At 45.0% G+C, this 27472-nt stretch overlaps 1 protein-coding gene across 1 annotated transcript in view; it reads left to right on the top strand.

Annotated features, from left to right (window-relative positions):
• The first annotated feature begins 5038 nt into the window (after positions 1-5038).
• Positions 5039-27472, top strand: part of med24 (mediator complex subunit 24) — a 44149-nt gene continuing 21715 nt past the window's right edge. Inside the window, exons 1-17 of the mRNA XM_056297335.1 lie at positions 5039-5168; positions 5300-5382; positions 5574-5612; positions 5703-5776; positions 7400-7623; positions 9353-9464; positions 10026-10176; positions 11798-11911; positions 12347-12400; positions 12563-12645; positions 12912-12998; positions 13305-13404; positions 15169-15311; positions 15584-15621; positions 15753-15835; positions 16624-16802; positions 18033-18132. Coding sequence (XP_056153310.1) covers positions 5039-5168; positions 5300-5382; positions 5574-5612; positions 5703-5776; positions 7400-7623; positions 9353-9464; positions 10026-10176; positions 11798-11911; positions 12347-12400; positions 12563-12645; positions 12912-12998; positions 13305-13404; positions 15169-15311; positions 15584-15621; positions 15753-15835; positions 16624-16802; positions 18033-18132 — 1794 coding nt within the window. The remainder of the gene's footprint in view (positions 5169-5299; positions 5383-5573; positions 5613-5702; positions 5777-7399; positions 7624-9352; positions 9465-10025; positions 10177-11797; positions 11912-12346; positions 12401-12562; positions 12646-12911; positions 12999-13304; positions 13405-15168; positions 15312-15583; positions 15622-15752; positions 15836-16623; positions 16803-18032; positions 18133-27472) is intronic.

The following is a 27472-nucleotide window of genomic DNA, read 5'->3' as shown; positions in this document are numbered from 1 at the left end:
CCAATTAAGATAGTAATGCATTGCGTATGTTAGTATGTCTGTTAGGAAACGACTGACACCAAAATTAACATTTTAACAACTATAATACTATTTTTAAACAATTTAAACTTCAGAGAGACATGGTCAAACTTGAATAGCAAAATTGAAAAAGGGAAAATATTGTAACGTGCATGGATAAGTAGACACGTTGACCCTTGGCTAATGGGTTGGACCCTTTAGTCGACTGGTTAACGTTGTTGCCCACGGTGCAGGAGATATGAGTTCGCATCCCGGCTGTGGCGGCGGCGGTTCCCAAGCTATTACATAAGCCAAATGGCATGACAGTGAACTGCCAGAGTCCTCGGCCAATGGTGAAGGCAGTCTTTGCACAGGATTCTGGGGCCATCTCCACCTGCCAGTACCCACTTCTTAGATCAAGGGAGCTGAACCACTGGGAACCTGCCACACAGTCCAGGGCCTCGTCAATGCGGGGGAGTGGGTATGTTCTTTCCGGGTCAGGTTGTTGAGTCACCGATAGCCCACACAGAATCGGAGGGACCCATCCTTATTGGTAACCAGCACAGCAGGGGATGCCCATGGGTTATCTGAGGGTTCAATGATGCCCGCAGCTGCCATCTCCTGAATCTTTGCCTCTGCCTCTTGAAACTTCATCAGAGGGAGACGGCGAGCTCTCTGGCATACTGGGTCCGCATTACCAGTGTCAATGTGGTGCTGTACAAGATTGGTGCGGCCACACTCCAGATCACTCGAAGCGAAGAGGTGTCTGTTCTCTATCAGCAGGTTCCGTACCTGCTCCCCCTCTTCTTGGCTCAACCCCTCCATGCACTTTTGGGACAGTTCTTCCAGTGCAGAGGCTGTTTCTAGTGATGTACCTTCCCATGGCCCTGAGCAGGCACAAGATTCGTGGTCCACCTGCATTGCCCCCTGGATTGCTGTGTACGGTAATGGCAATCAGCACTTGGTTGCACTTGGGCTGTATCCAGTCCAAGGATACAGCCCTCTTGTATGTCTGCTAGCCAAAATTCTTGCTGTACTTCTGTTTCTCCCATCTTCAGGGTCACTTTACTTCTCCCCTTCATTCTAGCACACCGGCCTGTAACTGTCTCCATCTTTACTTCCGTCGACATCCACTGTACTTCTCCTCCCTGGACCCCTGGTCTCACCACGCTGATGGCGGACCCGGTGTCAACCAGGGCAATACAGGTGTTGCCATTTAGCTGACAGGAGACATGGAGGCTGAAGCCAGAACCAATGCGTCCAACGACTCTAGGACTCTGAGCCCCATGGTTTCACCATCCCACTTCTGACACCAGTGTAGCGAATTCGGGGGCGGGAACCGCCACAGCCGGGAGACGAACCCGGGTCTCCCACACCATGGGCGACTGACTATATTGCAGCGAATTAGGGGGGCAGCCCCGGGAACCGCCACAGCCGGGACGCGAACCCGTATCTCCTACACCGCGGGCGACAACGTTAAGCAGTCGATTAAAGGGTCCAACCCGGGCTAACGTGTCTACTTATTCGTGTACGTTACACTACCCCCCCCCCCCTTCGGGAAACGCTTCCGATGGCCTCACGGTCCTTCACGACCTCACCTTCCCACTTGTGACACCAGTGCAGCGAATTCGGGGGGCAGCCCGGCCGGACCGTCACAACCGGGACGCGAACTCGTGTATTCCGCACCGCCGGCGACAACGTTAACCAGTCGACTAAAGAGTCCGACCCGTTTGCCAAGGGCTACCGAGCCTATTCATCCGTGATCGTTACATTGCCCCCATCCTTCGGGGAGGGCGTCCCCGGCCGGACCGTCACACCGGGACGCGAACTCGTGTATTCTGCACCGCCGGCGACAACGTTAACCAATCGATTTAAGGGTCCGACCCGTTTGCCAAGGGCTACCGAGCCTATTCATCCGTGATCGTTAAATTATGTACCTTTGTTTACGTCAACCACTCGACTAAAGGGGCCAAGGGCTAGCGAGTCTACGCATCCGTGATCGTTACACTACGTAACAAGGCTTATAAAACGTGAAATGTAAAAATAATAATAATAATAAAGAACTGACAATAACTACTGAAACAGTCCCAAACAACGACCTTCATGGAGCGGTCGTTCTAGCTAGCTCAGCTAGCCTAATGCTAACTGGAAAGCTATTCGACGTATACGGACTTTTTTTTCTCTCTCTGAAAAACGTCGTTACATTAGGGGCTAAAACTTTCTCTGAAAAATAACTAACTACGGTGCTTCTCACAAGTTTTTTTTAAGGTATATCATTTCTTTTTACCTCCACAGAGCACAGACGGTACAGAGACGTTTCAGACAACGGTAAAGTTAGCTTTCCTTTGGAGCGTCTTCTTCTTCGTCTTCTTCCGCTTACTCCTCCTCCTCTGGCTTGTTCGCTTTTTCTCGGGGGTCGCCAGAGCGGATTTTACAGTTTCCGTCGATGCCCTGCGAGTTCACAGCAAAATGGCGGCCGTTATTAACCCGGGTCCGTGTGGAGCCTCGACCGATCCAGTGTGGTTTTGTCAATCCGCATCATGTTTTGGCAAAAAATTTACGACGGACGCCTTCCTGACACAACCACTAACCATTTGCCTGCATGAGGTCAAATAAGTTATAAAAGGTGCGGATTTAGGCTCTTCACGCTCCGCACGTGCGCCCGGCTATCCTGTTTCCCCCGGAAATACGTCACGATACAGAAATAAGGCGCTCTCAAGATGCCGTTTCAATCTTAAGGTGCAATTATAATATTTATGAATTACCGATAAAACTCCAACTTTCATAGTCAACTTTTGTTATCCTGGTCAATGATGTACTCACACAATTTTTCTCCCCATAAATATTTCATTTGGAACAATCAAGATATTAGGTTTAAGAACAAATCTTTATATATTAAGAGATGGGTTGATAATAAAATTTTACTTGTTAGTCAATTACTGAATGACAATGGTCAGCTTTTCACTTATGAAGAATTTCTTTCTGTATATGGTTTCCCTGTTACACCAAGAGAATATTCTATTGTATTTGATGCAATACCAGATGGAGTTAGAAGGTTATTGTTGTCTGCTCCTAAAGGTAAAAGTTGTACTATTCCAGGTTTAACTCCTGAAGACATATATATTGGTAACGTGTGTCCTTTATTAAGTGATAAAGCCACTAATCAATGCGTTAGAAATATTATTCAGAGAGACATTGTTTCTAAACCTGCAGCCGTTTTCTACTGGAATAATATTTATAATGACATAGATTGGAGGAACACTTGGATTTTATCACGAAAATATTGTATTACAAATAAGGTACGAGAAGTTACATTTAAACTGCTTCACAGATGTTATCCAGTCAAGTCCCTTCTTGTAAAATACAAGATTAATATTGACACACTCTGTTCCTTTTGTGGCAATGTGGATGAAACCATATGTCATTTATTTTGGGATTGTACCTACTCTCATGTTTTTTGGATTGATCTAAATAATCTCATAAATAACAAAATTGACCCTTCTTGTAAACTGGCCATCCAACATGTTTTATTTGGTCTGTCACAAAATGAGGAAATAAGTTCAGAAAAAATGTATATTATCAACCTTCTATTAGTATTTGCTAAATTTCATATTCATTGCACCAAATTTGCACACCAGCGTCCAAACATTAGTGTATTCAAAGCACTTCTTTCATCCTATTTAGAATCTTTAAAAGAATGTATGAATCCTAAACCAGCAAAACCAGAAGACTATGTGAAGAATATCATTTAACTTAAATCCTGTATCTCGAGCTTTTTTATTTTGTCTTTTCTTTTCTTTATTTTTATGGATATGTAAATTTTAATTTTGAAATAATTTATACTTTTGTAACTACTTCTTGTCCTATTGTGATGTAATCTTTTCTTGTTTATATGTTTTGTTCAATAATAAAAAAAAGAGATGCCGTTTCAAAAAAAGAAACGCCGTTTCAGCCGCGCTTTAAAGGTCTAAATAAGTCAATATAAAAAAGCACCGAAAGAGGCTTTGCCTAGAACATTCCTTGTGGTATGTGCAGAATATTAATCTCTGTGAAGTATATGTGGTTTGGCAAGATTGGCTCAGACTGTAACTTAGTTTAATGGAATTAAAGGTCTAAATAAGTCGATATAAAAACACTGAAAGGTACCATCCCTAAAACAAGCCTCGTGGTATGTGCATGCAGTACATTCCCTTGTGTACTTTACACTTGGTTTCACATCATTTTATATAATGGTGAGGTAGTGTAATACATGCATACTTTTAAACGCATACGTTAAGATCTGGTGTGGCATGAAAATATATCTATATTTAAAGAATACTTCTTGTGGTCTGTTTGTAAAATTAATATGTGTTTGACAGCATTTAGGGTGGTGGTCAAGAGGTTACACAGGTTTTTACACATTTGCAAACCCGGAAAATGCATATTAAATCGGTGAAACATATATCCCCAATTCAAGCTTTGTGGTGCGCGAAGGGCACAAATCAGCATCGTTTATAACATGTTTGACGTCATAAAGGCAATAGACCGATTGGTTGAATACCAAACGAACACCCAAAATAAAAGTTACTGCAGTCGGAGCAAGGCTGCCTTTGCGATGGTAGAGAGCGACATCTGACGGGAGTGTGACGCAAGTAACATAAATACGTCACGGCGCCGCCGGCCAATCCATTGATTAAATACTAGCTGGCCAATCAGCGTGTGCGACTTAGAGAAATAAAGATGGCGGTCTTCGTATTGTAAATCGTAAATATTTGTAAACGTTTATTTGGTCGTTTTTGGAAACACACAGGGTTTTAGGTTCGTAGAAATTCGTCGCTTTAATTTAGTCTGGTTGTAGTCGCGCACGTCGTTTTGTGTATCATTTTTGAATGTAACTTATTCATCAGCGAAGCTGGTCGGCTAACGTTAGCCCGCTAACGTCTGAAAGATGTCAATATGGCACAGTGCTTTTGTTTTTGACTGAACGAGTTGAGACGTGTCTCTTTCTGTCTGTATTTCTGTTATTAAATCTAATTCAGATCGCCCCTTCCGTTTCTATAGGATGAAGGTAGTAAATTTAAAACAAGCCATTCTGCAAGCATGGAAGGAGCGATGGACAGACTACCAGTGGGGCATCAACATTAAAAAGAACTTTCCAAAAGGAGCAACATGGGACTATCTCAATTTAGCAGGTAGGGGTAGAGATACAATATCTTATGATGATAAGGTTTTCAATCTGCACCTCTGCATCTGATTAATGTTTCACATTAGATATTGCTTGTTGCAATTCGCTTGTAGAAAGTGATTGTTTGTGTATTCCCAGAGGCCCTTATGGAGCAGGCATTGATCGGCCCTTCACCAAACCCTCTTATCCTCTCTTATCTCAAATACGCCATAAGTTCCCAGGTAAGAAGTGAAAAGTGTGGTGCAAAAGTTACATGCATTCAGTAAAATTAACGTGTGTGTGAAGCGCTTATTATCTGACTTGGGGAAACTTGTAAAATTGAGCAAGTTTTGGGCCCATTCATTCATCCCAACGTCCTAAATGAATTGAAGTGTATCCAAGCAGACCATCTGTGATGCCTCTCTTTCCTTAGATGGTGTCTCATTCTAGCGTACTCACAGCCATCAGCAAGGTAAGAGCAAGACTAAAAACAAAATTGAATGTGCATCCAGTGTAAGTTAAACCAGTTTCCCACGAATCTGTCCTGTTTTTCTTTGTCTAGTTTGATGATTTTTCAAGGGAATTGTGTGTGAAGGCACTATTGGAAATAATGGACATGTTCTGCCATTGTCTCAGGTACGTCATCCCGAAGACCTCCATTCATTTATTGTACTTCCCACACTTATAAGCATGCTTGTATCCCATTTCAAAACTGCATAATATTGTATGAAAGCTATGGGTTGCTCCAAACATCAGCATAGTTAACACAATATGCAATATTACAACGCGTTCACATACTACATAAGAGTACATCTGTCGCCATCTTACAAAGCTGTGATTGCAACTATTCCCCAATCCTCTGTGAATAGTACACATGGCCATTGCAACTAATGGTCATGCAAATTTGCATATGCAACCAATCGTTGGTTCAGTTGTTACGTAATTGTGCTCTTTATAAGGGTGGGGATACCTGCAGTCAGCTGAGACTGACAAAGTCACTTAGATGAGTGATGAAACGTTTCTCTCAGTAAATGTTGTGTCCAGATGAAGTGATTCAAATCTGTGACCACTTTTTAACTTGCTGAGCATCACCAGTCGACAACCAGTTACATCATTTATGGGCTGTTAATTATGTAGTAATTGTGAAGAAGTTGCTAAGAAATTACGTAGTAGTGTTTAAGAAATTGCTAAGAAGTTGCAGAAAGTGAATAACTTATTAAGAAATAACAGTAAAGTAAAATCAATATAATGACAAGTTGTATTGCAGAATTACCGGGAAGTATTGGGCAATTATGGAGTAAAATTAAAGCAGAATAAAGAGGTTACTTTTTTTTTCCTCCACGTTTCCCTTCTAACCCAACAAAAGTTTCATGGATGAATATTTTGTTTGCGGTGACCAACATGGACAATTGGTCACCGCTATTGTAAGTTTACCCACGCTTTAGTGTTGGTACTGCGACAAACACTTGGAAAATTATGCATGGTCTTTTTAATCAGAGGCTATATATGTAAATATCATTACAGACTGCAAAATTATTTTCACTTCACTTACTGTTGACACTGAGAACAGCAGAAACTTTTCTCCATGTCATTTTTCAAGTGTTTATTGTGCCAGTGAAAGTTGTAAATGCATGGTGAAATTTTTTTTCTATTTTATTTTTGTATATTATGTACAAAGGGTGGCACGGTGGCGCAGTGCTTAGTGCGGTCGCCTCACAGCAAGAAGGTCCTGGGTTCGAGCCTGGGGTAGTCCAACCTTGGGGGTTGTCCTCTGTGTGGAGTTTGCATGTTCTCCCCGTGTCTGTATGGGTTTCCTCTGGGTGCTCCGGTTTCCTCCCACAGTCCAAAGACATGTAGGTCAGGTGAATCGGCCATACTAAAATTACCCCTAGGTATGTATGGGGGTGTGTGTGGAGGCCCTGGGCCGTGGGCCCTGTGTGATTGCCTGGCGGCCTATCGAGGGTGTCTCCCCGCCTGCCGCCCAATGACTGCTGGGATAGGCTCCAGCATCCCCACAACCCTGAGAGCAGGATAAGCAGTTCGGATAATGGATGGATAGCAGGATGGATGGATATTATATACAAATTCCTGATTCTACGCATTTGTTCTATGTATTCCTTGTTTTCATTCAAACCCCATAGAATCACATTTCATTTTATGACATGTATTTGATGCATGGAAAATTTGAATAACTGAAGAAACAGATTACAATAACCCCCACCCCGTTCAATAAATTAAATCCTATTTCCAACCCCATAGCTGCCACGGGAAGGCAGAGGAATGTATTGGATTATGTCGTGCCCTTCTGGGTGTGGTGGTGTGGCTTCTGCTGGGCTGTTCCTGGTATTGTGAGAGGCTCCGGGAACTGGGCCCATCAGCCGGCACAGAGACAAGTCTCAGGGCCTGTCAGGAGAGGCTACACAACCTGACAAGCAGTGCCAAGAACAGAGCCCTGGTCCACATCGCTCGGCTGGAAGAACAAGGTATTGGCAGATTTCAGTATCTATGTGTTTGTAGCCCCTTTCAGAACAAAATCCTGGATTTCATAGATTTCATAACTTGGAATTGTCCATAAGACCCCGCTCTCCGACCAAGGGAAAGCCCCCTTTCTCACACACACATACATTCAGCAAATCAAAACAGTTTAGTTGCTTCAGACTCTAATATCAACTCCTTTTTTACAAGATTTACTAGATTATAGATGGAGCTGGTGGACTAAATGAAAAATACTTGGCATCAAGAATTTGAAACCGCTATCTGTACATATCTGTATCTAATGTAACATATTTTCATTGGTTCTGTCTTTAATATAATGACATCAAACGCTACATGTGTTTGATGGGATTCTGGGTAGAGTTAGGACCGATCTAATCCAGTATTGGTATCAAGTGCCGATACTGATGTTATTCACTCATCGAATATTGGACTGACGTCTCTGATCCACAACCAATCCAGATGCCATAGTCTGATGTTGTTATGAATTATAAATATGTAACAATGTAATTTTAAGCCCATAGCCAAAATGGTATATGCACGTTCAGGTAGTATGAAGTGTTTTGAGTGTGGGAACGTGGGACACAAGCTCTTCGATTGCCTGCATAGAGAGTGGGATGTGGAAGATGCCGACCAGGTGGTTGAAGCGGGGGGGGACGAGGTCGATGGCCGTGGGGAAACAAGTGAAACACCACAAAATGTAAGTCTGGAGTCTCCTAGACTCCATAGTAATTTGGAGAAAGTTAAAATAGCCGTAGATGATGTGGTAACTGTAGCAGAGGCGATCTGGTGTGCGTGAAATTAGTGGCGCTGCTGCGAGCGTAACCGCCCTGGCAGCTGCTGCAGCCGAGCCCGGGGAGGAGGTGTGGAGTGATGGGGAGGAGGTGGCAGTGGACCCGGCTCCCTGTGACAAGTGAAGGACCACATTTGCAATCTTCCATTACTTTGTTAAGGTTATTTTCACAATCTGATTTAATTGATTCTTGGAAAATAAGAAAATTCACAAACACCAGACAGTACACATGGGTAAAGGTTTAAGGAAACAGGGTGTATATCACCAGACACCAGGTTTGTCCAGAGCAACATATATTTCCAGTTGGTTTTACAGATCACTGTATCGTCAATGTTGGCCTTCACCAACAAAGAAAATATTAATCTTTCTGGCATTTTAACGTGAAATTCTTCAAAATAAGTCTTTTTGTAAAACAAATTTGAATTATTTTGGTTAATTTGGAGAGTAAAATAGCAGTTTGACTCTTTAAGTCAATTAACACCTTAAAGGAGTTGACATAACAATTTGCACTGCTACACCTGTATGTGAAGCGTACATAAACTACAGTTCAAATAAACTGCAAATTGCTTTGGGATCGATTTAAATTTAATGCCTTTTTCTAGATTTTTTTCTCTTAATAAGAAGTGCTATATTGTTTAGTTTACTACAGTGTCATGTAACCTTATACACAGCAACAACAACATTAAAAAAAGAGCTCTGGTATAGGTATCGATCGGTATCGGCAGATATCAAAATTCAGGTATCGGGAATCGGAACTGAAAAAAAGAGGATTGGTATATCACTAATTCTGGTAGCACTACTCAGACAGATGAAATTCCAGGAAAATTCTTTACCAATGCCTTGGAAGATTGCTGTGCTTTGCTGGTGCACTAAGGACATGTTGTGACGTCCTTCACTCTCTTCTCATTGTCTGTGTTCCTTCACAGGCTCCTGGAGTAATGTCGAGCAAGCCATGCAGAAAGTAACAGACAGCCTCAACAGTCTGACCAATCAGACACTGAGAACCAAACTAGAGGAAAGCGTGTCCTTGGTGAAGGGGTAAAGATGGCTAGAATTCCAGATGACCACACTATCAGATGATAGTTATGACATTATGAATATTTTTAAGTTGGCAAAATGGCTGAATGTTAGTTCTGTTAGTCCCCATAACTAGGACCCAGGTTCAGTCCCTGCCCATCTGGGTTGCACATTTCCCAGTTTGTTTAGGTTTTGCATTTCACCCCATACAAATTGTGAAATTTTAATTATTATATAAATTGCTTATAGTGGTAAATAAGAAAGTGTGTGTGTGTGTGTGTGTGTGTGTGTGTGTGTGTGTGTGTGTGTGTGTGTGTGTGTGTGTGTGTGTGTGTGTGTGTGTGTGTGTGTGTCTTTCTATGGACATGCAACCTTTCCAGAAAATCTTGCCTTGTGTATTGTACCTTTTGGGATAGGTTCTTGCCCTCCCTAGCAACCCTGAATTGCATTAAGCATAGCAAAAGTGAGTGAATGAGTGAGTGAGTGAATGAATGAAAAGTCTTCACCAGGGTTCTGCGTTGTATTCATTTGCATAGTATTGAAAACTGGCTGCCACAAGCTGATTCACTTCTCGCACCTCAGCATTCCCCATATGCTGACAGTGCAGTGTGACCCCCCACTCCATGCCTCCTTTCCCTCCGTCCATGCCTTCATCATGCTGGAAGGGACCATGAACCTGACGGGGGAGACGCAGCCACTGGTGGAGCAGCTGATGATGATCAAGAGAATGCAGGTGATTTCTCAAGATCACTTCTAGGTCAAGTTTATCTGGTCATGAACTGAGTTTGCACATGCAAGAAATGTTATTTGGTGTGATGCTCATGGGAACATTACGAGGATTGTAACACAACATGCTAAAGCAGAGAGGCCAGGAGTGCATATGAATAACTAGAAAAAGAGTATCTAAGAGTCAGGATGCCAGGATGGTGCATCACACAAATACTGAGGTTCACTGTATGAATCCTGATGTGTCTTCCAGCTCTGCCAGGGAGCACATTCCCCCCCCCCTTTTTTTTTCTCCTCAATTGTACTTGGCCAATTACCCCACTCTTCCCGAGCCGTCCCAATCGCTGCTCCACCCCCTCTGCCGATCTGGAGAGGGCTGCAGACTACCACATGCCTCCTCTGATACATGTGGAGTCATCAGCCGCTTCTTTTCACCTGACAGTGACGAGCTTCATCAGGGGGAAATAGCATGTGGGAGGATCACGCTATTTCCCCCCAGTTCCTCCTCCCCCCCGAACAGGCGCCCTAGCCGACCAGAGGAGGTGCTGGTGAAGCGGCCAGGGCACATACCCACATCCAGCTTCCCACCCTCAGACACAGCCAATTGTGTCTGAAGGGATGCCCGCCCAAGCCGGAGGGAGCACATTTTGCACTTGGGTGGGGAGCAGGTAAAGGTAATGTGTCCCACTATTAATGACTCCTACAAGTGTTGAGATTCTTGTACAGTTGTTAGTGGATCTGGGTGAAATACTGCAGGCCTCGACATGCATAATGTTCCCTTGGGGAAACCACTTATATGTCAGAGGACGCACATGGAAGTCTGCCATCCTCAACCACTGTAGGGTGTGCAATCACCTTAAGAAACCAGAGGATTGGAAATGCTATATTGTGATTAAAAGGGAATTTAAAAAAGAGAGTATCTGCATATGTAAAAATATGACATGGGCAAAGGATTTAGTCTAAAACTGTTTGTATACAAAGTGCAAAATAAAACAACAAACAGAAAATCTGCCTCTTCTACACTCAGTATGGCACTGCTTAAGAATGGTATTGTACTGGAAAGTGAACATATCAACCCAAGTATAAACAACCTGAAAAACTGGAGACACCCTTTCACTGGGTTTTGTATTTCTTGATGTACACATTTTTTTTTTCAGCATTTACCATAGAAATTGTCTCACCATGGTAGTTCATTCAAATTAGTTTTCAGGTGTTGCACTGGATTGCATCTTACATTTCAATCTATTTTTAATCCTCCTGGAAAATTCCTCTTCCTAAACCTTCCAAATTGAAGCTGGAAAGCCAAAGTTTTGACAGATGTTCTAGAATGTTTCTTCAGGTCCTGGAAAAGTATTAAAATGTTAAATGATATTGAATGACTTATTCTAAACTCAAGGCTGTAGGAGTCTTGAATTAGTGAAGAGGACCCTTTGTTGCAGGGTGCGTGATAGACAGAGATGAGAAAACCCACTCAGTCATGCAAACCCCGTGTTCTGACTGGGCTAAAGATGTTCCCCTCATGTTTAAATTTGGTGTTAGGTTTCTCTTTTCTTCAAAGAACGCATTCTCAAATGTAATTGGAAAACCCACACATTCCCCACTCAAGTGTTGCGTGTCCTCCTCTGCAGCGTATTCCTGCCCCCGTCCTGGTGCTGGAGATCTGGAAAGCCTGTTTCACTGGCCTCATCGAATCACCCGAGGGCACCGAGGAGCTGAAATGGACCGCCTTCACCTTCCTTAAGGTCGGTGTCTTTACTGGCCAGTCGGGCTACTTCTGCTCTCTCCTGATTGGCTCACTGTTTTTCCTTTTGATCGTGCCGAGTTTCATGGTGAATTTCATTGCACTAAACTGCTGAGTGGATTTTAGGGGTTACAGTGTTGCCATGTCCTTGCATTTTTACTCTCATGATGACACAGCTGCAGTCTTAACTTTTTATTAAAGAGCAGGGTAACCAAATTGTCCCTACGTGTCAAAGTAAGTGTGTGTGTGTGTGGGGGGGTGCCTTGTGATGGCTGGGTGGCCTGTCCAGGGTGTCTCCCCACCTGCCACCCAATGACTGCTGGGATAGACTCCAGCATCCCCGCCACCCTGAGAGCAGGATAAGCGGTTCGGATAATGGATGGATGGGTATTTTTTGTTGTTTAAAACTATGACTCTTTTGTGCCCCTTTCCTCAGATCCCACAGGTTTTACTGAGACTGAAGAAGTATCCTCAGGGTGAAAAGGGACAGGTATACCTGTACACACACCTGTTGTGTTAACATGTGATTAATTGACCATATCATCGCATAATAAGAGGGATCACATCCTCAGTAACAAAGTAAGCCTCTAATGCAATCCACCTGGCTCATCAAACTAAACATGTGGCACGTTTCCATCTATCTATCAAACAGGACTTCATGGAAGACGTAAACGTTGCCTTTGAATACCTGCTGAAGCTCACGCCCCTGCTGGACAAAGCTGACCAGAGATGCAAGTAAGTCGTTTTATACACTGCGGCTCATTTAAATAGAATTAGTCCGTTTGAGCCTTTAGTTCACAGAATTGTAAAGGGAAGTGTCGACAAGGAATTGATCACTACACTGAACAAAAACCCCGGCTTTTTAGTGTGACCAACTTTGGTGTGGAAGATGCCGGCGAACCACTGAACCTCCCACTTTGTACATCTTCTGGTGATGAAGCTGACCTTCACTCTGCACACTGAGGTCACCTTTCCCCTCTTTGTTGATTTTTGTGTTGCAGTTGTGATTGCCTCAGTATGCTGCTGCAGGAGTGTAATAAGCTGGGCCTGCTGTCAGATTCCAACACGGCCAACCTCACCTCGAAACGGTATGGAAGCCCTCGCCCACCAAAACCACTACAATGATGTCACCTCTCAGCAAGTGAACTGAGGTCAATCGAATCTCAAGCCCAGCACTAACTCCCTTCATTCTATCTCCTCCCCCCCCCCCATTTTTTATATTTTCATCCTGACACTCTTTTTCAACATGAACGAGATACTTGCACATGTCCTCTGTCTTGCTCTTGCTCTCTCTGTCTCCTCTCTTGCTCTCTCTCCCTCTTGCTCTCTCTCTCTTCTGTCCTCTCACTGTCCCTCCCCCGCTTGGTGGACATTTTCTTCAGGGCTGAGGACAGGGAGTACACCCCAAGGCTGAAGACAGCAGAAAATGCCACCATCCAGCCTAACCCCGGTCTCATACTGAGAGCAGAGCCCACAGTCACTAACATCCTCAAGGTAGAGCACCCTCAACTGGATCTAAACCATAATTACTCAGAAATTATGCTGAAAACCATCAGTGTAAGTGTACTGACTGTAGTAAAACTTAATAAAAAAAAAACCCATTAACTCCTGTCAAAACAACAAATATTGTTGGTACTGAAGGGGCTGGGTATGGTTTTTAAAGCATATAAGTTTGTTTATTTAGTAGTAGTAGTGGATGAGGTTGTTTATTTATTCTGATATTAAGAATGGAGGTTTAGAAGGTTTTTCTTGACAAAAATTGACTCACATCATAGCACGGACATAAGAGCTGCATCTTCTCCCCATTCCTCCCATAGATAACTCAGGATTATCCTCTAGAGAGATTCCTGTTTTTTTTTTAAGATTCTTTTTTTTTTTTTTGGCATTTTCCGGCTTTATTGGTCAGCGATAGTCGAGAGAGAGACAGGAAAGGCAGGGGATGACATGCAGCAAAGGGGCCGGTCCAGATTCGAACCCAGGCTGCCGCAGTAAGGACTCAGCCCTATGTGGTACTACTAGGCGCTCTACTAGGTGAGCCACCAGGGCACCCTCAAGAGAGATTCCTGGCTTGTCGAGATAGGGGTCAACTGCTTACACATGAAATACATTTGTAGTCTGCAGATGTGCATTCCCCCCCCCCCCTGTTTCTCCCCAATTGTACTTCGGAGCCGTCCTGGTCGCTGCTCCGCCCCCTCTGCCAATCCGGGGAGGGCTGCAGACTACCAATGCCTCCTCCGATACATGTGGAGTCGCCAGCTGCTTCTTTTCACCGGACAGTGAGGAGTTTCACTGGGGGGGCGTAGCACTTGGGAGGATCACGCTACCCCCCCCCCCCCAGTTCCCCCCCCCCCAAACAGGCGCCCTGGCCGACCGACCAGAGGGGGCGCTATTGCAGTGACCAGGACACACACACCCACATCCGGCTTCCTACCCGCAGACACGGCCAATTGTGTCTGTGGGCAGGCGTTTTCAAATGCATCCACTAAGGAAAGCATTTTCGAAAAAATACTTTCTCCATGAATAGAAAACCGGCTATTACAGATGAAAGGCCAAAATGGAGAGAGGGAAAAAAAGAAGCGTTTTCAATTTTGTGAACATGGCATAAATCTGACCATGATCATTTTGTTTTTCAAAACTAAAATTGTAGTGACTGGTGTTTGCCTTTGGGTGGCAGTGTAGGTGAGTGTGTGTTTTGCACTGAGTGAGCAGTCCTGGGATAGCAGAAGTTGTGGAGATGTTTTGGACCAACAAGAATTCCAGCAAGACATCTGCTGATGGGAGTTTTCCACTTGTATATTTGGGTTCGGTTGAATTAGAGACGTAGACACAGGTGTGTTGCAGGGTAGAGACCAGCACCAGGTGTAATGAGCAGGGTTGTAAACAGGTAGCAAACACTTGGTCATTTCTTACATTCTGTGAACAGCACAATGTATTTCAGAGCAGTGGTTCCCAACTCCAGTCCTCAAAGACCCCAACAACTGCTGGTAATTACACTAAACGGTACAGAACCCGGGCCTCGACCGATCCGGTATGGAAATCTGATTTATGAGCAGCTTTACGTCGCATGCTGTTCCTGACCACAACCCTGCCCATTTGTCAGGGCTTGGGACCAGCACTAAGAAAGTACTTGCTTGTGCATCGTCAGTGGTTGGGTTACTCTAAACAGTACAGATTACGCTAACTTCATGGTTTAAAGGGACAACAATGCATCAAGAAAGCAGCAAGTTCAGCACACCTTTCTATTTCTTTTCATTTCAGACTGTCGATGCAGACCACTCCAAGTCCCCGGAGGGCCTCTTAGGGGTCCTGGGTCACATGTTATCTGGCAAGAGCTTGGATCTGCTGCTGGCGGCAGCTGCTGCCACTGGGAAACTCAAATCATTTGCACGGAAGTTCATCAAGTAAGTCGTGGAAGGTGCAGGTGCAGATGAGGCCAATATTGCAAAGCAAATTTCCCATCGCACCTTGTTCCCCTCAATATCCGTCTTCCCATTTTCCAACTGTTATTCACCAATAATGTTCATTTAAAAAGGTTTAAGAGATGAGATTGAGATAACTGGGAACCATCTGGGCTTTAATTTAGCCCTCTTGGCTCAATGGTCATGTTTGATGTTTTTTTTTTTTTTTTTTTTAATAAGATGTTTTACAGCTGTGTCTTGTTTTTCTCTTCTAGACTGAATGAGTTTCCCAAGCACATCAGCGGAGAAGGATGTGAGTAGAGACAGCAGAGTGACGGGTTCCAATGTGGGGGATTTTCTGTTTCATAGTTGATGGTTGGAATTTTTTGAAAGCAATATTAACGGGACTTTATATCCATTTGTTTGACTTCATTCTCCTTTTAGCCAAGTCTGCATCAGTCCGAGCCCTGCTCTTTGACATCTCCTTCCTCATGCTGTGCCACGTAGTGCAGACCTACGGCTCCGAGGTTGGTGCACTCCTGCTCCGATTTTTTTTTGTTGTTGTTTGCCTTGTGAGCCAGACCAATCCGATCAGTCAGTTGCAGTGATCTGCGGAGATTGGGTCTGACCTGTCTCTCACTGAGACAGATTTAAAAATGAGGGGCCTGTCCAAGAAGTGGATGGTGTCCAATTTGGGGAAACTCATCAACAGGGGCTGTATGGTCATGCAAATGTGTGTTGGCAGTTTCATGGCAATGTTTGCATTGTAAGATTCATCGCTTTGTTGCCATTTTTGTTAACAAATCTGCTGCATTGCATTTAAAATATGTGTACCCGCCTTGGATCAGTCTTTATAGCCACAATTGGATCGTCATTTTTTGGGGTTTTTTTTTTTTTTTTTTTTTGTTCTCAGCAAGCCCCAGTAATTTAATCTCATGAAAGATCAATGTGAACAGTATGCCAAGTATGTTTTCTCCTGTAATGCTTACTTTCCAAGTTACAAGATATGGAAGCACAAGTTGTGTGCTGTTGTATGGCTCTAACACAGTCGGAGCTGCTCTTTCTGTGCAAGGCCACTAGATGTCAATAGAGAAGCAAGATGTCTTTTCTCTTGCCACAATCCAGCGACAAGGAATAGACCAACCTTTGCCTGAGACATCTTTGCATGCTGAATAAGATGTCTTAGTTGAAAAGATTACTGTCTCATGACCCCCCCCCACCCCCACAGGGATTCTATTCCCTGATTAATGTGTCTATTGTTTAATCCCTCCCAAAGATTTAACTGGTTCAGTCTTTTTTTTTTTTTTTTGTGCAGGTGATTCTGTCAGAGCCCAGCCCCTCGGGTGAGACCCCGTTCTTTGAGACGTGGTTGCAGACCTGCATGCCAGAGGAGGGGAAGACCCTAAACCCAGACCACCCCTGCTTCAGGCCTGAGTCGGGCAAGGTGGAGAGCCTAGTGGCCCTGCTCAACAGCTCCTCAGAGATGAAGCTAGTGTGAGTGGCAGACAATTGTGGGATTAAACGACTAATGTATCGCGTGGGCTATCAAATGCAAAAAACGATCAGGGTAGGGTAGTGAATTGGTAGACAGTCCTTTAACTGGAAGGCCTGGTTTTAAGCCTCTTTGATTCCAAGCATCAGTCCTCTTGAAGGACCAGCTCAGGAGTGTGCTGTTTTACTTCAGCCGTTGACCTCCATGTAAGCTCATAGTAGGCAGTTTTGAGCAAATGTATGTGTAGAAAAAGAAGATTGGAGTGACTGATAACTTACCAGATCTTTTTTTTTTTGTCTCTGGACTGGTACCATTTTCTCTAAGCTGCCTGGAACCTAGCACTGTCCTCCCTCAGAAAACCAGTGAGCCACGAACATAGGGTTGCTGCTCGAGCTGGCTTAGTGAGAAGAGGGGAAAATGATCAAGTGCTGAGGATAAGGTTAAGCGTAGGGTTGCATAATCGGTATCGAGCAGCAAAGTGGACACAGAAACTGACAGACTGGTTTGAGACGGGGAGCGGAGATTACATCAAATGCTAAAAAGGGTAGGGGAAGCAAGAGGAAGGGGAATGGAATGTTGGAGAAAATTGTGGTTTGACATATGTAGGGGCATACATTTGTGAGTTAAGGTGAGGTCAAGTTGTTGACCTTGACTGATGTATTTAGGAGAGAGGTCAGAGACTTGTATGCTGTCAAGGTGAATATTAAAATCGCAGAGGATGGGGTGTCCGGTTGGCATGGCGGTCTATTCGGTTGCCTACCAACACGGGGATCAGCGGTTCGAATCCCCGTGTTACCTCCGCTTGGTCGGGCGTTCGGACGGAATCGCTAAAAATGCACTGCCCCACAAAACAATCTCCTGTGGTTAACAGCAAGCAAGACCAAGATAATACTCGGAGAGAAACTTTCAGGATGAAAATGTGGACGTGTCAACCGCTATCTGTAGTATATCTGATGTAAAACAAGTCAGTAAAGATATTTATTCAAAGGCACGAAGTTCCCCTTTGTTGAGTTTTCGATGCCTTATTTGAAATCAGCACACTAGAGAAGCCTATTTATGTACATTTCTTTACCCCGCATATGGTCCTTCTCAGAACGTGGAACATGGCCAGCACCTCCGGTTTACATATTCGATTCTTGAACCTTCTCCCCTCATGCTCGTATTTGTTTATGTCACGGTATATTTGCTTATCGATGCCACACTGATAGTTGTCTTGTTTTGTCATATGCCAGTCAGATGAAATGGCATGAAATCTGCCTGAGCACGCCAGCGGCCATCTTGGAGGTCCTGAACGCCTGGGAGAACGGTGTGCTCTCTGCAGAGGCTGTACAGGTATGTTTGCCCCCCCTCCCCTCGCTCTCCTGGCTCGTCCTCTTTTACTTTCTCCTTATAAAGAATGCACAGTTCACCCTGCTTGTTCGTTCAGTAAGCTGGAAGACACAGGAAGAGGCATATACTATGTGACATGGAAAGAACAGGGAGCATTGCGGTGGCTTAGTGTTCAGCGCTGTTGCCTCCCAGCAAGAGAGTCCTGGGTTCAACTCGCTCCCTCCATGTTTGCATGTGTTTCCTCTGGGTACTCTGGTTTCTTCCCACAGTTCAAAGACACGCATGTTAGATGAATTCGGGACTCCAAGTCGTCCGTAGGTGTGAATGGTATTTGACTGACTGTGTGCGCGGGCCCTGTGATGGTCTAGTGACCTGTCTAGGATGTCTTCCTATCTTCCAACCATTGCATGCGGGGATCGACTCCAGTCCCTGTAACCCTGAATTAGAGTAAGTGGATATACAGTGGCTTCAGGAAGTATTCAGACCCCTTCGCCTTTTACACACTTTGTGTTGTAGATTTAATTTCAAAGGGATAAAATTGCCCTTTTTGCCCATCAATCTACACTCAAATCACCCATAATGACAAAGTAAAACGTATTTTTAGGATTTTTTGCAAATTTATTACAAATTAAAAACTGAAATCTCTCTCACAAACTCCAAGCAGGCTGTCATATGCCTTTCACTCAAGTGTGGCTTCCATTTAGCCACTCTACCATAAAGGCCTGATTGGTGGACTGCTGCTGAGATGGTCGTCCTTCCAGCAAGTTCTTCCATCTCTGCAGAGGACTTCTGAAGCTGTTAGAGTGACCGTTGGGTTCTTGGTCACTTCCCTGATCAAAGTCCTTCTTGCCCGGTTACTCTGTTTGGCCGGACTGCCAACTCTAGGAAGAGTCCTGGTGGTTCCCGTTCACAATTGTTATGGCCACCGTGCTCCTAGGAACACTCAAAGTTTTAGAAATGCTTTTATATCCTTGCCCTGGTCTATGCCTCACCACAGTTTTTATTGCAGAGGTCCACAGAGAGTTCCTTGGACTTCATGGTTTGGTTTTTGGCCTGACGTGCAATTTGAATTGTGGGACCTTATATATTTTTTTTCTAAACTGTCCAGTCAATTCAGTTTGCCACAGGGGGACTCCAGTCAAGTTCTAGACACATCTTAAGGATGCTTAAAGCAAAGAGGATGCACCTGATCAGCCCCTAGTTACAACAAGAGATTAGTATCCAGCTTGAATCAACCCAACTGAAGCCCACAAAGTCTGCCCAAAACTTGAGTGTCATGATTGATGACCAGCTAACCTTAAAGGTTCACGTGGCCTCAATTGCTCGGTCATGTCAGTTTGCCCTATACAACATCAGGAAGACCGGGCCGGACCTGTCTGAGCACACAGCACAACTCCTGGTACAGGCTCCCATAATTTCATGTGTTGATGCTGCAACTCCTTACGTTCAAACCTCTGCAGATGATCCAGAACACAGCAGCATGTCTGGTCTTCAACCAGCCCAAAGGAGCACATGTCACCCCGCTGTTCATATCCCTCCACTGGCCCCCAGTCGCTGCCCGCATCAAATTCCCTCGGGATTATTTCCCCTTGGGGATGAATAAAGTATTCTGATGATTCAAAACCCTGACACTCATTTACCAAACAGTAGCTACTAATGCAGCGCCCGCCTACTTCAACGCCCTCATTCAGGTCTACGCTCCCTCCCGCTCACTGCGCTCTGCCAATGAAAGGCGCCTGGTACTCCCACTACAACTGGACCCCAAGTCCCTATCTAGACCAGTGTTTCTTAACCCAGTCCTCAAGGAACCCCTATCCTGCAGATTTTCATTGTAACCCTGCATAGGTAGCCCTGCTTGTACTTACTCGACCAATCATCTCGCAGCACTTAATTATGCAAGGTGTGCAACATCTGACAAAATTCATTGCTGATTGGTTGAATAACTACAAACAGGTACCTATTCAGGGTTGCAAAGAAAATATGCAGGATAGGGGGTCCTTGAGGACTGGGTTGAGAAACACTGATCTAGACTCTTCTCTTCTGCAGTTCTGAGGTGGTGGAACGAGTTACCAAACTCTGTTCGATCAGCAGGGTCCCTCACAATCTTTAAAAGACCAAAGACCCAGCTCTTTCACGAACACCTCCGCACTTGATGGACTGAAGAAAAAAAAAAATCCGCTTCTATGCACTCTATGCATTGCCTCTGTGCACTGCCTGTTGGCACCTTCCTCTTATTGGACTCGAACTTAGCTTTATGGCACGGGTGTTGCTCTCCTGCCTGCGCCCTTGCTTGTGTTGTAGCAGCTCTCAGATGTACGTCGCGTTGGATAAAAGCATCTTCTAAATCAAATTATTGTAAATTTGGAGTGCCACAGCAAAAGGTGTGAATACTTAGGTAAATGAGATTTCAGTTTTTGATTTTTAATAAATTTGCAAAAATTCTAAAAACACGTTTTCCCTTTGTCATTATGGGTTACCGAGTGTAGATTGATGGGATTTATCCGTTTGAAATTAAACCTACAACACAAAGTGAGGGGGTCTGAATACTTTCTGAAGCCCATGTAGATGATGGATGGATGGATGGAAAGTAGAAGCTCCTATCGGGGTGATTTGGGAAAGCCCGTGCTGGAAATGGCTGTGTGTATAGGTGTGGGAAATGTGGTCATGTTGTAGTGAATGTTTTGGTCGTCCTTGTGTTCCCCTTGCAGCGACATTGCTCATGTTTAAACACCCTTAAATCTCGAGGCAGAGATCTAGACGGCCGTTGCACAAAGGTGACATTACAGACACATGCACCCCCCCCCACGCTCTGCTTCGTAGAGCAGAGCGGGGGTGTCAGGTGTGATGGTTTGAACCAGTGTTGTGAAGTTTGGCGTTGGGTGATTCGGGGGCTGCTGTGCCTCATCGGGGGGATGTTATTAGAAAGGTGCAGCGGCGCACACTGTGGCGTGTGCAGGTTCACCCCGTGCTCCTTTCAGTAGGTCTCCGTCTACCACTGGCTTCATGATTCAGTCTGCAGTATGGATAAATAATGAATAGCATGAATGATAAAAAGGGGCTTTTCATTTGCAAAAAAGAAGAAGAATATATGGCTTTAACGTTTGTTCATGGGAAGATACAAAACGTTTTCTATATAATCATTAATCGAGATCAGTGTGTCCAAGAATGCATTGAGCAAAGGTCTACACAGCAAGAGGGAGAGACACAGAGAGAGAGAGAGAGAGAGAGAGAGAGAGAGAGAGAGAGAGAGAGAGAGAGAGAGAGAGAGAGAGAGAGAGAGAACTGCGGAGCAGTCTGTGCAATATTAATATTAATTAACAGTGATGAGTAGCCTTCTGAGTGTTTTAGTAAGCACTGGCCAACTAGGGACTCTGAAAGAGACTGACTGTCATTTCAGTTTCAGATGTCCATCCTAACCTGTGAGGTATCAGCCAGTGTTGTAGTCAAGTCACTAAACCTCGAGTCCGAGTCGAATCTCGAGTCCCCGGCGTTCGAGTCCCCAAAGAAGAGTCCGAGTCAAGTCCCCATTACCTGAGTCCGAGTCCAAGTCATCAAGGTGGAGTCTGAGTCAAGTTCCAAGATAGGCCCCAGTGCTCCACGCTGGCACCATAAAGAAGCAGATGTCACCACTTCCAAGGGAGTTTATTCACTTTGTGACACAATGGAGAAACAAATGCACTCGCAAGCATGTGCACACACACACACACACACACACAAACACACACACACACACACACATGCACACGCACATCTGGCAGTGCTCTTGCTGGAATTTGATGTTCAGTCCATGTAAGCAAAGCGCACAATTCGGGGGGCGTCTCTTTAGGGATCTTAGCACTAACTGTTACTGAACATGAGGGTGTGCACGTGAGTCCACATGTAGGTGGAGCACACGTGCCTGCCCTGCACAAAAATGTTGCGGTGTTAATATGCTATCAATATCTTATGCCAAATTATTAGGGCCTATTACAAAAAAAAACTAACAAAAACAAAAGAAACCGTCTTTATCAATTAACAAGTCCGAGTCCTCATCTCCAGCTTCCGAGTCCGAATGCAGTCAGTGCTCAAGTCCAAGTCAAGTCACGAGTCCTGAAAATCCGGACTCGAGTCGGACTCAAGTCTGCGTCCTGGACTCGAGTCCTACAACACTGATATCAACTCTATTAGAGTCCAGTGAAGTATTAACGAGATCAGCTGGTTGATGTAATCAAGGTTGTCGGCAAATATTAAGCTGCTGGCGCAACCGCTCGTTAATATCGGACATGTCAACAGGGCGAGTGTCGGCAGTTTGACCCCACATCCAATTAATGATAGCCCATTGGAGGGGCCGTGGTTTCTCCCAGCCCACAGAGGTCGGACCTTCTCGTGCCACCAGGGGGGGTGGAGACTGCGACGCTTCTAAAACTGGACCCTTTTCTTTCGTGGTTGTTTAAATGCGTTTGACCAGATTGGGTTGTGTTATAACGGGTGTCCGAAAGTCCGATTTGACCGGGAATGTGAAGCGCTTTGCGTTGAGCGGCTGTTGCGGCTGGAGAAGCGCTGTATAAAATGCAACTTGATTGACTGATGGATCAACTTGGCAAAAACGCCATCCGCCGCCTTAACACGTCCATGCGCACACGCTCACCTCCTCTTTTCTTTTTTTTTTGACTCTTTTTCCTTAAAGTAGCGGTGATGTAATCTATGGAAAGTGGCGAGTCAGAACATGACTGACGGTTTGCAACAGAGGTGACATCCTTCCGTTGTGTATATTTAGTCCATTTCTCAAATAACTTCCCCATTCCACCCACAAAATTATACCGTAGTCAGTTTACGTCCCTCCAGTCATCCCTCCATCACTTCCTTCCTCTTTTCCTCCCCTCCCCTGTTCGTCTGATCTTCCTCTGGGTGTGTATGCCCCCCCCCCCCCCCCGTGACCTCCCTGCAGCCAGAAATTGAGTTATTAGTTTTGTACAAGTGAGGAACTTGACTTGGTGACTTGCCTTCACGAAACATGCAAGACATAACACCACGTTCGAGTAGCAGGTTTTTCTTCTATAGATACTCTGTAAGTGGCACATGGAGGTCGGTGTTATTAAGACGAATGTTCTACTGGTTTACATGTGGAGGTCGGTGTTATTAAGAGGAATGTTCTACTAGTTTACAAAGAGAGGAAAAAACTGAAAATATGTGAATGTGTGAAGATTATTGTGATTACGAGTATATTGTGACAGCCCTGTATTGAAATATAGGAAACATTCACATCAAAAAAAAAAAAAAAAAAACCTGGGGCACCCGGGTAGTGTGGCAGTCTATTCTGTTGCCTACCAGCACAGAGGTCGCCGGGTCGAATCCCCGTGTTACCTCTGGCTTGGTTGGGCATCCCAACAGACACAATTGGCCGTGCCTGCAGGTGGGAAGCCGGGTGTGGGTATGTGTCCTCGTCGCTGCTAGCGCAGCGACCAGAAGCACCCCGACCAATCTGGTCAGTCAGCCCACCTTGTTCAGGGGGGAGGGAGAACTGGGGGGGGGGGGTAGTGTGATCCTCCCACGCGCTACGCCCCCCCCTGGTGAAACTCCTCACTGTCAGAGGAAAAGAAGTGGCTGGCAAAGCATGTAGTAGTCCGCAGCCCTCCCCGGATCGGCAGAGGGGGTGGAGCAGCGACCGGGACGGCTCGGAAGAGTGGGGTAATTGGCCAGATACAATTGGGGAGGAAAGGAGGGGTCAAAAAAAAAAAATCTTATTTAATATTGTGCTGAATGCATGGATTTACTTAGTGAGAGTTTTAATTACACTACTAATAGTAGTGGGACAAGGTTAAGGCAGTCTGAAGAAAGGCCTCGCTGTGAGAGAAGCTGTCTGGAGCGTCATGAGTGACAGAACGCCAGTTTTACGACGACCCCAGCACTCTCACAATACACGGTCCTTTCTCAGGGCAGTCCCGTCTGTCAACGGAGTACTGAAGGTGTGCTGACGTCAAACATTCAGGCTCGCCTTCTTCTCAGACTCACACATGCAGACACGGAGGTTACAGAAGGTACACAGACGGAGGTCGTGCAGATGTGTGTCGTCAACCAGATGGGCCACCCCTGATTCTCCTTACGGTCTGTAACTCTTAACTGTACGCCAGATGTTGCATCGTACATATCCAGCATCCTTTGATAATACAAGGCTGGCCCACACTAGTTGGCTTATTGTGGTAGTGTGCATCATAATGATTAAATTATGTCTAATAGGAACATCGGACAGGGCGGCACGGTGGTGCAGTGGTTAGCGCGGTCGCCTCACAGCAAGAAGGTCCTGGGTTCGAGCCCCGGGGTAGTCCAACCTTAGTGGGTCGTCCCGGGTCGTCCTCTGTGTGGAGTTTGCATGTTCTCCCCGTGTCTGCGTGGGTTTCCTCCGGGGGCTCCGGTTTCCTCCCACAGTCCAAAGACATGTGGGTCAGGTGACCCGGCCGTACTAAACCGTCCCCAGGAGTGAATGTGTCTGTCTGAGTGTCGGCCCTGTGATGGTCTGGCGGCCTGTCCAGGGTGTTTCCCCCCCCACCTTCTGCCCAATGAGTGCTGGGATAGGCTCCAGCACCCCACGACCCTGATGGGATAAGCGGCTTTGATAATGAATGACCTTTGAATCTGAAAAATCTTCAACCTGCCAGACAGCCTCTTCCAGCTGTCTGTGCCGAGCAGCCAACAGGATCGTTTATTTAGCAGAAAAGCAAGTGATAAAAACAAAAGCATATAACAAACATAGCAAGGATTGTGCAGGACAGGTAAGAAACCCCAAAGGACTTTTAATAAACCCCCCCCCCTCTAGGATTTACAGTTTATCTTAATACTACAGATATTTGTTGCCTTAACATAATGAGAGAAAAAGGAAAACATTAATACAAACAAACATAAACACACATACTGGGCACATCAACTATGGCACAGGTGTTTTTTCATATTAGACTTAAAAGACTGACAGTGATGGACAGGTTTTTCATGACTGACAGTGATGGACAGGTTTTTCCTGACTGACAGTGATGGACAGGTTTTTCATGAGTGACAGTGATGGACTGGTTTTTCATGACTGACGGTGATGGACAGGTTTTTCCTGACTGACGGTGATGGACTGGTTTTTCATGAGTGACAGTGATGGACAGGTTTTTCATGACTGACAGTGATGGACAGGTTTTTCATGAGTGACAGTGATGGACTGGTTTTTCCTGACTTACGGTGATGGACAGGTTTTTCATGAGTGACAGTGATGGACAGGTTTTTCATGACTTACGGTGATGGACAGGTTTTTCATGAGTGACAGTGATGGACAGGTTTTTCATGAGTGACAGTGATGGACAGGTTTTTCATGAGTGACAGTGATGGACAGGTTTTTCATGACTGACAGTGATGGACAGGTTTTTCATGACTGACGGTGATAGACAGGTTTTTCATGACTGACAGTGATGGACAGGTTTTTCATGACTGACGGTGATGGACAGTTTTTTCATGACTGACAGTGATGGACAGGTTTTTCCTGACTGACGGTGAGGGACAGGTTTTTCATGACTGACAGTGATGGACTGGTTTTTCCTGACTGACAGTGAGGGACAGGTTTTTCATGACTGACAGTGATGGACTGGTTTTTCCTGACTGACAGTGATGGACTGGTTTTTCATGAGTGACGGTGATGGACTGGTTTTTCCTGACTGACAGTGATGGACTGGATTTTCCTGACTGGCAGTGATGGACAGGTTTTTCCTGACTGACGGTGATGGACTGGTTTTTCATGAGTGACAGTGATGGACAGGTTTTTCATGACTGACAGTGATGGACAGGTTTTTCCTGACTGACAGTGATGGACTGGATTTTCATGAGTGACAGTGATGGACAGGTTTTTCATGACTGACAGTGATGGACAGGTTTTTCATGAGTGACAGTGATGGACAGGTTTTTCCTGACTTACGGTGATGGACAGGTTTTTCATGAGTGACAGTGATGGACAGGTTTTTCATGACTGACAGTGATGGACAAGTTTTTCATGAGTGACAGTGATGGACAGGTTTTTCATGACTGACGGTGATGAACAGGTTTTTCCTGACTGACAGTGATGGACTGGATTTTCATGAGTGGCAGTGATGGACAGGTTTTTCCTGACTGACAGTGATGGACAGGTTTTTCATGACTGACAGTGATGGACAGGTTTTTCATGAGTGACAGTGATGGACAGGTTTTTCCTGACTTACGGTGATGGACAGGTTTTTCATGAGTGACAGTGATGGACAGGTTTTTCATGACTGACAGTGATGGACAAGTTTTTCATGAGTGACAGTGATGGACAGGTTTTTCATGACTGACGGTGATGAACAGGTTTTTCCTGACTGACAGTGATGGACAGGTTTTTCCTGACTGACAGTGATGGACAGGTTTTTCATGACTGACAGTGATGGACAGGTTTTTCATGAGTGACAGTGATGGACAGGTTTTTCCTGACTGACGGTGATGGACTGGTTTTTCATGAGTGACAGTGATGGACAGGTTTTTCCTGACTGACGGTGATGGACAGGTTTTTCATGAGTGACAGTGATGGACAGGTTTTTCCTGACTGACAGTGATGGACAGGTTTTTCCTGACTGACGGTGATGGACACTTTTTTCATGACTGACAGTGATGGACAGGTTTTTCCTGACTGACGGTGAGGGACAGGTTTTTCATGACTGACAGTGATGGACTGGTTTTTCCTGACTGACAGTGATGGACTGGTTTTTCATGAGTGACAGTGATGGACATGTTTTTCCTGACTGACAGTGATGGACTGGATTTTCCTGACTGGCAGTGATGGACAGGTTTTTCCTGACTGACGGTGATGGACAGGTTTTTCATGAGTGACAGTGATGGACTGGTTTTTCCTGACTGACAGTGATGGACTGGATTTTCCTGACTGGCAGTGATGGACAGGTTTTTCCTGACTGACGGTGATGGACTGGTTTTTCATGAGTGACAGTGATGGACAGGTTTTTCATGACTGACAGTGATGGACAGGTTTTTCCTGACTGACAGTGATGGACTGGTTTTTCATGAGTGACAGTGATGGACAGGTTTTTCATGACTGACAGTGATGGACAAGTTTTTCATGAGTGACAGTGATGGACAGGTTTTTCCTGACTGACAGTGATGGACAGGTTTTTCCTGACTGACAGTGATGGACAGGTTTTTCCTGACTGACAGTGATGGACAAGTTTTTCATGAGTGACAGTGATGGACAGGTTTTTCCTGACTGACAGTGAGGGACAGGTTTTTCATGACTGACAGTGATGGACTGGTTTTTCATGACTGACAGTGATGGACTGGTTTTTCCTGACTGACAGTGATGGACAGGTTTTTC

Source organism: Lampris incognitus, chromosome 17 (assembly GCF_029633865.1).
Source record: "Lampris incognitus isolate fLamInc1 chromosome 17, fLamInc1.hap2, whole genome shotgun sequence".
In the NCBI taxonomy this organism is placed as follows: Eukaryota; Metazoa; Chordata; class Actinopteri; order Lampriformes; family Lampridae; genus Lampris; species Lampris incognitus.
Note: the sequence above shows the minus strand (reverse complement) of the source record. Positions and strands in the feature narration are given on the sequence as shown.